This window comes from Prunus persica, chromosome G4, assembly GCF_000346465.2.
Source record: "Prunus persica cultivar Lovell chromosome G4, Prunus_persica_NCBIv2, whole genome shotgun sequence".
Taxonomy (NCBI): Eukaryota; Viridiplantae; Streptophyta; class Magnoliopsida; order Rosales; family Rosaceae; genus Prunus; species Prunus persica.
In genome coordinates this window covers 14,208,190-14,220,483 of record NC_034012.1, presented here as the reverse complement: position 1 = coordinate 14,220,483, position 12,294 = coordinate 14,208,190, and the positions used below count along the sequence as shown (strand labels likewise).

The 12,294-nt window shown below is 37.7% G+C and overlaps 1 protein-coding gene across 1 annotated transcript; it reads right to left on the bottom strand.

Moving 5' to 3' along the window:
- On the bottom strand, nucleotides 10,727-11,724 carry LOC18780868 (holotricin-3). Its single transcript, XM_007212551.2, has 2 exons — nucleotides 11,565-11,724; nucleotides 10,727-11,288 (listed from the first exon to the last, which is right to left on the bottom strand). Exons 1-2 carry the CDS (start codon nucleotides 11,647-11,649, stop codon nucleotides 10,972-10,974), a joined length of 402 nt encoding a protein of 133 aa, XP_007212613.1. The 5' UTR covers nucleotides 11,650-11,724; the 3' UTR covers nucleotides 10,727-10,971.

Sequence of the window (12,294 nt, the reverse complement as noted above, 5' to 3'; positions counted from 1 at the left end):
TGGGAACTTGTTGTGGCAATTGTGGAGGATGGGGAAGTGGAGGCAGTGGTTTGGGAAGATGAGACGATATTCATGGTAGCGGAAGGATTTAAGAGAAGAGGAAAAATATGTGTTTAGGGTTTTCTGATAAGAGAAAAAAATATGAGTTTAGGGTTTTGTGATAAGAGGATATGAGGATTCGGGTATGAAGATCCGAATCTGAAGCTGTAAATATGAGGAATTTGATTTAGGGTTTGGGTGTGACGAAATTTGATATGAGGGTTTAGGGTTTGTGTTTGAAGAAATTATATACAGTAAAGAATTAGGAAAGTATCTCCTAATTATACAATAATTTATCAACTATATAAAAAATAAAAAAGTAAATCCCTTAATTAATCAAGGAAGTAGATCTCCTTGATTAATTAGGAGACCCACGTCAACAGAGAACAGCAAAGACAAGACCAAGAAGAAGACAAGCCTTTGAGGATGCCATCTTTTGCTTAACAACAAGCACGATAATGTATATATGAAAGTATGCAAGAGATGATTGCTGAGTGAGTATAATGTGGCTTGGTTCTCCCTATTTATAGACCTTTCTGAGATATCAGTGGGGTTGGAAAGATAAGGAGAGAGAAGAGAAGAATTTGTGACTCTTGTGGTGATTAAAGGCTAAAGAACGCCAAAGTCAACCCCTACTTTGATGGTATGTGGCAAATGGGGTGAAACTTAAGCTGCTGATTCATCATTTAGGTCACAATCTTGTAGAGTGATCACGAGAGTTCTTTAACTATCAGTTATCATTCCTAATTTAGCATTTTTAGATTTTCACAAAAGGTATGGTGTGTATATATATATATATATATATATATTGTGAGAAAGAGACTGATATGGCTTTAGTTGAGGGATTTCTCAAATAAGCTTATTTGAAGGACACCCTTATAAGACTCACCATGCATTTCAATAATCCAATACCATCTAGTTTTTAGATATTTCTTCAAAGATCATCTCTGCGACAATCACTTGGATCCGAAACCATTTGATCATTCAATTAGATAGTTGTTATTATAGTCTTTTCTTGAAATACCGTGTTTGTCTATTTTGTTGATTTTATCCTACCACAATAATCATCTAAAAACAAGGGTAGTTTTTATATATAAGTTGTTTCAAACAAATTCTTATGAAAAGTAGATGGAATTACAAAAGAGAAAATGAGATCAAACATAAACACAAATATATCCGTAGGTTTTCTTTGTGAGTCATAGAATCCCCTATATAAATATGTTCAAGATTAAAGATTTATTTTGTATTGGATATACCTAATTATATAGTAAAAGGACATTTACACTAACTGTATTGGATTTACCTTAAGCATCAAACTATTAGTCAAGAAATGCACAGGTAGTAGGACCTATATACTGCTTCCTTCTGGTCCACAGTCATTAAATTTTTGGTAGCCTTTGTGGTACGTTGCTTCATGTACAAGATTACATGAATGTGACCAACGCAGAAGGGTAGAAGATGTAGCTAAAGCACACCATGAAGTGTAAAGAAACTGGTATTTCATATATTTGTACAATGTACAATTCTGAAGGTACAGCAACATATATAGGAGATGAACCTACAATTCTCCTTGTATCTAGATCCTACAAATCAGTGGTTAACCAGAATAGGAATGCTAAATTGTAGCTGTCAATCTTTTATACTAGCAAAAAAATATTCACGTTGACCTCTTATTTCAATATGCCCCTTCAAGTTAGAGAGTGTATGTTGTATACTCCCAACTTGCCTAATAGTGAGCCAAAAGGAACCTTGCCCAAGGGTTTAGTAAATATATCAGCAATCTGCATCTTTGTTGGCGTGTAGGCAGTAGACACCAAGCTTGATTGAATGTTTTGTCTCACCAAGTGACAATCAAGATCAATATGCTTCGTTCACTCGTGAAATACTGGATTCTTTGCAATATAAAGGGCTGATTGATTATCACAATGCAATACTGCTGGTTCTGAATGTTGAATGCCCAAGTCTTTGAGGATGTAACGTAACCATGTGAGCTCACAACACGCATCTGCCATAGCTCGGTTTTCTGCTTCTGTAGAGAAACGTGCCACGGTATTTTATTTTTTGATTTTCTAAGAAATCAAAGAATCACCAAGGAAAGTACAATAACCTGTGACAGATCTCTTGGTAGTTGGACAACTTGCCCAACATGAGTCACAAAATGCCTTTAACTTTAGGTTGTTTGTAGTAGGGAATAAAATGCCTTATCCTGGAGAGCCTTTCAAATAATGTAGTACACGAAGAGCTGCATCTAGATGAGGTTGGTGCGGCTCATGCATGAAACGACTAAGCACATGGACAGCAAATGAGAGATTTGGCCTTGTTACTGTGAGATAAATGAGGCGACCTACTAATCGCCTGCATCTGGTAGGATCTTGTAGTGGTTGCCATCAGTAGGGTTGAGTCTAAGCGTCTGCTCCATGGGAAAGGAATAAGGGCGAGCACCCAAAAGTCCAGCGTTGTCAAGTATATCCAGTGTGTGCTTGCGTTGAGAGATGAAAATTCCCTTCTTTGATCTTGCTACTTCAATTCCCAAAAAATATTTAAGATTTCCAAGGTCTTTTATGCGGAAGCGAGCATGGAGTAAATCCTTAAGAGACTGAATTGCCTTAGGATCATTCCCTATAATGACAATATCATCTACATAAATTAATATAATGGTAAATGAATTATCGTGATACCTTGTGAAAAGTGAATATTCTGCTAGGGATGGACAAATCCGGCATCTTGAAGGGCATTGGTGAACTTGGCAAACCAATTTCGTGGTGCTTGCTTCAACCTGTATAATGATTTGTGTAGCCGACAAACCAAGTGCTCCCCTTGTCGGCAAAGGCCGGGTAGAGGAAGCATGTAGACTTCTTTGTCTAAATCTCCATAAAGAAAAGCATTTTGGACGTCTAATTGGTGGAGGGGCCAATTGCGTACAGCGGCAAGAGCAAGCAAGCATCGGAAAGTGACCAATTTAGCTGTGGGAGAGAATGTCTCCGTGTAGTCTAAGCATTCCTGTTGGGTATATCCCTTGGCCACGAGACGAGCTTTGTAGTGCTCAACGGAACCGTCAGAATTATATTTGACTTTGGACAGTTACAGCCAATTGGGTGTTTTCCTGCAGGTAAAGGTGTTATGGACCAAGTATTATTTTGCTCAAGAGCTTGAATTTCCTTGTCCATGGCTTCTTGCCAAAGAGGGTCAGTCGAAGCTTGGGCAAAAGTAGTTGGCTTAACAACTCGAGAGATGGAAGCTACAAAAGATTTGTGAGTGGATGACAAATTATGATAATTAAGAAATTGGGAAATAGGGTATCGGGTGCCCTTACCTTTTGTATTTGAAGAAGATGACGAATTAGAGTAGAGAGACATGGCGGTGTAACAGTGGTAGTCACGTAGGAGCACTGAAGGTTGTTTTAGGCATTCAGAATGTCGAAGCGATGGTGGTGGGTGTGTATCATGTGATGGACTTAGTGGTGGACTAGGTTGAGGGGATATATTAGATTGCGTGTTGGGGCTAAATTGGGTGTGTGTATTTGGACTAGATTGTGTGCGTGGACTAGGTGGTGGTGTATTTGGAAGAGGTGGTGTAGGTGTGCCAGAGTGTGTGTTTGGGCTAGGTGGATGCATATCTAGATTGGTTGGTGGATTTGGCTTGGAAGATGAAGTGGGTAGTGGGTCTGATATGTGGACAGGCACATAATCATAATCATTGGGTTAAAGGCAAGACAGGGATAGTGGGTACATCATGTTGATTAGCAAAAGGAAAGACATTTTCATGAAAAATAACATCCCAGCTACTGAAAAACTTTTTGGTCTCTAAGTCATAAACACGATAAGCCTTTTGACCAAAAGGATAACCCACGAAAATACATTTACGTGCCCGTTTATCAAATTTATGAGAAGGGTGTAAATTAGTTGCATAACAAAGACAACCAAAAACACGAAGATGTTTATAAATGGGTGGATGGTTAAATAAAAGCTCATTGGGAGTTTTACCAGTTAAAAGTGGAGTGGGGAGACGATTAATCAGATATACAACAGTGAGTACGCATTCTCCCCATAAATTAAGAGGGAGATGTGCATGGAATCGCAAGGCTCGAGCCATCTCTAGAAGGTGTTGGTGTTTACGTTCCACAATCCCATTTTATTGAGGTGTTGAGACGTAGGAATGTTGGTAAACCACACCAAGATCTGCAAAAAAACGTTTTTAGAGAAGAAAACTCACCACCATCATCTACACGAATAGCCTTTATTGTTTTGTTAAATTGAGTATAAACAAAGGCGAAGAAGGATTTAAGAAGACCTTGAGTATCAGATTTATATGGCATTAAATAAACCCATGTGCACCTTGTATAATCGTCAACAATAGTCAAAAAATATCTTGCCCCAACAATAGTCACAATGAATAAAATCAAAAGAATCAATACTTGAAATGGAACTTAAAGTAAATGGAAGTCTAGTTTGTTTAGCCAATGGGAAAAAATCACAGGAGTGCTGGGAAAAGAAAATATCAGATTCATGTTGAGCCAAGATAAGAAGGCGGGCATCTGATGGATGTCCTAGCCGCAAGTGCCAAAGATTTTATCGAGATAACACATGGTGTGAGGAGGATGGTGGCTTATGAGAAATATAGTTTGGATCAAAATAGTATAGGTTGCCATGCCGCCTACCCAATCCAATCATCTTCTTCTTAACCAAGTCCTGTGTATAACAAAAATTGGGAAAGAACACAACACAACAATTAAGTGACTCTGTGAGTTTGGGAACTGACATCAAATTAACATTAAAGGATGGAACACAAAGAACATCAGTTAGACACAAATTTCCATCAAAAGTGATTTTGCCAGTGGATTTTATGGGTGCCTTAGCCCCTGTGGGCAATCCTACTGGGGACATGGAGGATGGAGATGTGTCAATTAGAAAGTCATGTGAATTAGTGATATGGTCGGTAGCACCACTATCAATTACCCAAGCATGCAATAAATTGGATTGCTTTTGAGAAAATAGACAAGAAGGAGACAGACCTGCAAAATTTACTTGGGTTTGTGAAACATCTTCTTTACCTACGGCGCCCATAATTTGTTGGCATTGGTCTAGTGTAAGGTGGGGCGCGATGGACTGGAGATGATGAACTTGTGAATCTGAGTTTTGGACATTATTGGCAGCATGTGACTTCCTTTGGTTTCCTTGGTGTGAACTGCTTCCTCTATCAGGCAGAGAGACTTCTTTGTTGTGCCACTTATGTCCTGGAGGGAACCCTTTGAGATAATAGCAAGTATCAACGGTGTGAGTATCTCCATTGCAGTGAGTGCAACGTCGAGTCTCTTTTTGGCTCCCTCGAAAAGAGGAACGAGGTTGTGAGTTCTGTCCTTGTTATGAGCGGAATTGATAAGCGGGTTTAGAAGAACCCCCTTTCTTATTGTGGATACTTAACATGGCCATGCTTTTTGTATTTGCATGGGTAGTGGTGATTTCACGTTGTTTCTCTTCCTGTGAAAGTAGGGAATATGCCTTCTAAATGATGGCAAGGGCTCCATAAGGAGAATCTGCCCTCGGATCGCTGCATAGGATTCATTTAGTCCCATCAAAAATTGCATCAAGCGTTGTTGTTTCTCGCGCTCGGCCAACGACTTCTTTAATTGCTCCACAGGAGCAAACTTCTGTATCATTGTAGGAACCCAGTTCGTCCCAATAGCTCTTTAGTTTTGAATAATATGTTGCCAGAGGCATCTGATCTTGCGTATGTGTCGCTATGCTGCATTGAATCTGAAAAATCCTAGGAGCGTTGCTCTATCGTTCTTTTAAATCAGTCCAAACTTCATGAGCTGTCTCAGCATAAATAACACTATTAGCAAGGTCAGGATCCAAAGAATTGAGAATCCACGACAAGATCATGTCGTTACACCTCTGCCATCGTTGATACTCTATAGGTTTTTTGGTGAGGGATGGCTTCACAATGGACCCATCAATAAAGCCTGTTTTGTTTTTCACACTCAAGGAAATTCATACTTTACGACTCCAAGTGCTGTAGTTATCACCAGTCAGTGGCATGGAAGAAAATATCATGCCGGGATGATCTGAGTGGTGTATGCAGTAGGGATCGGTAGAGTCATATGCATCTCTATCGGTTGTGGATGAGGACTTCTCTCTGTCAACTGGTTTGGCATCGTTGTCTGGTGCCATTGATGTTTATGGTGAAGAAAAAAAAGGAGGCTCTGGTACCATGTAAAGAAACTGGTATTTCATATATTTGTATAATGTACAATTCTGAATGTACAGCAACATATATAGGAGATGAACCTACAATTCTCCTTGTATCTAGATCCTACGAATCAGTGGTTAACCAGAATAGGAATGCTAAATTGTAGCTGTCAATCTTTTGTACTAGGAAAGAAATATTCACGTTCACTTCTTATTTCAGTATAAAGAAAAGTCGTTCACACTGTCATTGTTGACAATCCAGCCACAGTATCTATCTCTCATGTCCACAAACTATGACGATTTGTGCTTTTTCAAAGTATTTTACCTAATAATAAATATGCAAATTGGGACCAGATAATCTTTTTCCATGCACGCACTGCCTTTCTAAGGCTGTATTGCTTCTACTTTTTAAAAGTCTGTATGCATATAGATATCTTAAGTCATTGGGTCATATAAAGATGGACAACTAGTGCCCCCATTCACTGCTTAATCCGACTCAAAACAAATGCATGGTCATCTGTGGACTCACCGACTGCATGTACGGCAATGTCACGCAACGTGTGGTTTTATTACACGTCATTTTCATAATAATTAATTCTTCTACTTTCGTTTTTTAGCAAAATTATTCTGAAAATATGACCCCCTCCCTCTCTCTCACGTCATTTTCATAATAAGAGTAGCTCCACAGAGAAAAACTTAGTTACAACGGGGATAATATTGTTTTGTTACCTTCGACCAATAATGTTATGCCACATCGAAATATTATCACGAATATTACGGCGTTATTGGTCAGGAATAGCACTATATAGAAGTCTTTCTCCCCTCCCTCGCCTCTGCCATGGCTTAAACTTGAAGCTGTGCTACAGTGCTAGTGTCCTTGTTGGTAATTATGAGTCATTAAGGTAAAGTAGAGAAAGAATATATAATATCCAAAATTGCAAAGAGGTTGCAAAATCCTAACCGTTCTCTAAAGTCTAATTAATTAACGTCTCAAGTGGTTGCAATATCCAAAATTGAGGCTCCTTAAATCTTTCAGGACAGAAATATATAGCAAGAGTTTTAGGAAATTTGATCCCTATTTCCTCTACAAATGAATATATTATTTTATTAATGGAGTAACATAAGTAAACAGAAGTTATTGTGTTTAGTATATTTCCCACTCATGTTTAGTACTTTGTCTGAAACCAGGCCCTTTTTTTTTCCCACTAATTATTATATCATTCTTATATAAGTATTCAGTAATAGGAATCAAAATCAATTTGATTACTAATATGCCTTGTAAATAATAAAATATGTTTTGTATAGTTACATAATAAAATATGTTTAATGATAAATAATCAAATATATTAACATTAATATATTATTCTAAGAATTCAAATACATTAATATATATGATCAAACAACAAGATGAGTTTATATGATGGCCTGATGACTTTTTTTTTTTTTTTTTTGGTTGCCAAAGGTAGGAATAAGGAGGGGGTTTTCTCACACACACTATCAAGGTGTCATGGGAGTTCGAACATGAAACTACTAGTTTGCAAGTTAAAAATATTTTTCACGAGACTAGACCATGTTAATGGGTATGATGGCCTTTACTCAACTGGTTTGAAAGGGAGAATGGATTAAATAGAACCGCAAACTATATCGTTAATTTTGTTGTTGTTCATTTTTACCATTTCAAGCAGAGGCGGACCTATTAAGGGGCAAGGAGGTGCAGCTGCACCTCCCCTTGCCGGAAAAACCATTGTAGGTGCTTCAAATTGCTCATTTGCTCAATTGATGTACAAATTACCTTACTTAAATGTCTTTGTCCTTTTACTTTTATTTATTTTTATATTACTCCATTTACTTAAGTTTACAATGTAAATAAGAAAGTACCCCCCATTTGGATTCAAATAAAAATACTAGAAAATCAAATTCTCACCAAATCAAAATATGAAAATTCGATTTTAGTGCAAAATACGATTTAAGCTAAAAATGATGGCTCATTAAGTCAATATATACTTCATATATACTAAAATCCCATAAAATCAAATTTTCTTATTTGATGTGTAAGAAATAAAAGCGGCTAAAAATTATCTTGACAAAATGATTATTTCGAAAAACCATTTTTCATACTTAGTCAATATTGCACATTCGCTAAAAAATTTCTGGGTCCGCTAGTGATTTCAAGCATTAACTGAGCATATGAATGCTACCCTTGTCACGGAAAGGGGTTGTAGAATTTGGTTGTGTGTTTTTTCTTTAATTGTTTCAGGAAGAAAACTAAAATCAACAGCTCCTGGATGCTTGACTCGTTGTTTTTTTTTTTTTTTTTTGTTTGCAGCTTGCTTTATCGAGAGAACAATTTTTTTTGCAATAAATACTGAATACAAAGAAAAATTCACGATTTCTTCTTTCTTGCAGCAGGAAGAACTTGAAGGCAACGGAAAACTTGCTTTGCATGAAGCCACCAGTGGTGACTTACGAATCACAAAGTTTGTGATTGTGGAGGACCCACTCTAAGAATAATGGCCTAGTCTTTAGCAAAGTTGCCATTTATGTGAGAGTCTTTTTTGTTGAAAGATGCAATGGGTTTTTTGGACTGGTGTGACGTGGACTGAGCTCTCCTTTACTCTTTCTGAGTTTGCAGCACCAGGCCCCAAAGCACTCCGAAAGAGTTTAAGACTTAGAGAGTGATTTAGTTATCTTCAGTGGCTTCTTGCAAGTTTTGATGCATGTACAACGGGTACTGGAATGATTGTGCTTGATTTTGTTGTGTTGGAAGTGCTTTTCTTGAAGTGAAATATGTGATGCAGGTAGTGGAATTAATAGCGCTGGAGAATATGCTAGAGGGAGGTGGTCTCTGGTGAAGAGTAGCTACGTTGATACTGTACGCTTGGCATGAGAGTTTGCTTCAGTGTATCAATATGAAGCTTGGCTTGAAAGGCTTATGGTGTGAGAGCAAGTCTCCATAAGTTCAGTAAGAGAGAATGCTTTTGCTGCTCGGATTGGAATAAGATGTTGGAGGTGAGATGCATGTGGTGTTTTCGGGAGTTGGGATGGTTTGGGATGGTTTTCCGTGTGATGTTCAAGACTCTTGTAGTGGTGTTATGAAAGAAGAGAAGCATGATGGAGGAAGGCTTGGGCTTTGTGTGTAGACGGCAGTTGGAGGATGAGCTTGCCTCCTGCCATTCTTCTTCTGGTTTCGGCGTGTGTATTGCAAGGAGGGATGAAGGTCTATTTATAGGCTGAAGAATGATTGTGTAAGGAAGGATCTGTGAGTGTACAGTGCTCAACAATTGGTTTCCCCATGAGTGTGCAGTAATTACTATGTGCATAGTAATGAAAGTGGGTTTGAGTTTTGGAAGAGGCTGGGAGTTCCCTCTCTGCTTACTCTTGTAATTAGGCTCAAGAAAGTGGGTATGAATTTTGGTACTCCCAAGCAGCTGTAAAACAGTGATCCTTCAACAAGCTTTATGAACACTTGTAACCATTCACACCGCAATCCGTTCAACAAGCCCTAAATATATATGTGGCTTGGGTCCACTTAAGCTTGTTAGGTGGTTTAGCATAGAAAAATATAATATTTGATTAGCATGGCATGTACACTATTTATATATTTATTTAATGAATTAATTCCCAAAATACAGCTTGGATTAACGCATGGCCAACATTATATGTTATATTGGACTTTAAATATCCTTGAGCTTCTCGTGACATTTTGGGCCTCAACAGTAATCTATATAGAATTCTTGTTGGACATAGACTCTTATCTTCTTTTTACTTTTTAATTATTGTTTATTTAATAAACGTATTTGTGTTATAAATCCATATGTTATTGGTTTATAGGTTATGGATGCTCACAATAATAGCCACTATTAACCTATCATAATACTCATCATTATATATTTGTCACCTATCAATTATTGGTGGTAAATGATTTAGGCCTCTCTACCCCTATAAATAGTGGCACCAAATATGAATGGAATACAAGTTTATTTGAGCAAATTATACTCCCTTTCTTCCTCTTATTTCTCCCTACAAATTTCTAGTTTCACAATACGTTATCAGCACGAAAGCTCTTGGTAATGTTCTTCTCTATAGCTTACGTTCATTCATATATATTATTTCTTTATCTACAAACTCGATGATGGCTGATTTTTTTTGATATCATGTTTTTGACATGATTTAAATTGCCGAGAGTATCTCACCTAAATTAAAAACTGTATGCTTATGGGTCCACCAATGAATGCACAATTCATTAAATTTGGTACCCAAAACAAATGAGTCATACATGAACTCCATTAATATTAGGAAAAAGTTTGGCTCCACAAAACTGAGGAGCAGTTCCTCCTCAAAAGAAATAGAGTTTTGACACTTGGCAAATTCCTTTAATTTTTTTTTTCATTTGATTTCTTTTAACCTCTTTTTATTTTTATTTTTTTGAAGTTTCACTAGTGCCAAAATCTCATTTGTTATGAGGATGTGCTCCCCCTCAATTTTAAGGAGCCAAGCCATACTAAACATTTTTGACATAATATGTATTGAGAAAGTTACATCACATTTTATCACATAACAAGAGAACACATTCCAATGCGTACATTACAATGCGTACATTACAGAGAACATGAGAAACATGAGAACAAGCTTAGGACAGTTTATGATTGAGAGTTCATATAGATTACTCAACCAAACAACTTTATTTCGTACTGCTACCCTTACAACACACCTGCAACGTAAGTCACAGAAACTAACAGGTTATCTAATTCTTGATTTCAGTCTCAGCAGCACCAGGCCTCCCTATGCCATGGTGGCCGTGGTGGCCGTGGTGGCCGTGGCCATATCCACCATGTCCGTGGCCATACCCTTCATGTCCGTGGCCATGACCTCCATGTCCGTGCCCATGACCTCCATGTCCGTGGCCATGACCACCATGTCCGTGGCCATGACCTCCATGTCCGGGGCCATGACCTCCATGTCCGGGGCCATGACCTCCATGTCCGGGGCCATGACCTCCAAATCCGCGGCCATGACCTCCAAATCCGCGGGCATCACCGTTGACTGTACTCTCCTCTGACTCTGAGAGAACAACCAAAAACTTTATATATAAAGCAAAAACAATATACATAACTTATAACAATCATAGATCAGTTTGTATTTAATAAGATGCAAATTAAGCCGTGCAAGTGCAACAACTACTAACCCTACATGTAGAAAAAGAGTTCGAAGCATAATCATTTTCACGACCAATGCACCTTAATTAAAATGTGCATAAATTCACAAATCGTTACTGGAAAGAAAGATACAATTACTAATTTAATATTTATGATTTAGTTAAGAAAGTGAGAAACTCACGAGTTGGAATAGCTAAGACCTCATAGGAGATGAGGAGAACAGCAAAGACAAGACCAAGAAGAAGAAAAGCCTTTGAGGATGCCATGTTTTGCTTAACAAGAAGCACAATAATGTATATATGAAAGTATGCAAGAGATGATTGCTGAGTGAGTATAATATGGCTTGGTTCTTCCTATTTATAGAGCTGCCTGAGATATCAGTGGGGTTGGAAAGATAAGGAGAGAGAAGAATTTGTGACTCTTGTGGTGATTAAAGGCTAAAGAGCGCCAAATTCAACCCTTACTTTGATGGTAGGGGTTGATGGGACTACGTATTAAGTAAGCTTTTATTAGAGGTGGGATGGGAACGGCAAAAGATTTTATTAATGGGGTGAAACTTAAGCTGCTGATTCATCATTCAGGTCACAATCTTGTAGAGTGATCATGAGAGTTCTTTAACTGTCAGTTTTCATTCATAATTTAGCATTTTTAGATTTTCACAAAAGGTGTGGTGTGTATATAAATATTGTGAGAAGGAGACTGATATGGCTTTAGTTGAGGGATTTCTCAAATAAGTTTATTTGAAAGACACCCTTATAAGACTCACCATGCATTTCAATAATCCAATACCATCTAGTTTTTAGATATTTCTTCAAAGATCATTTCTGTGACAATCAATTGGATCCGAAACTATTTGATCATTCAATTAGATAGTTTTTATTATAGTCTTTTCTTGAAATACCGTGTTTGTC

Bases quoted from the DNA above. Each gene is read 5' to 3' on its own strand.
- LOC18780868 (XM_007212551.2), bottom strand. From the start codon at position 11,649: ATGGCATCCTCAAAGGCTTTTCTTCTTCTTGGTCTTGTCTTTGCTGTT. The intron at 11,289-11,564 runs GTGAGTTTCTCA...TTGTTCTCTCAG, and splicing joins GGTCTTAGCTATTCCAACTC to AGTCAGAGGAGAGTACAGTC.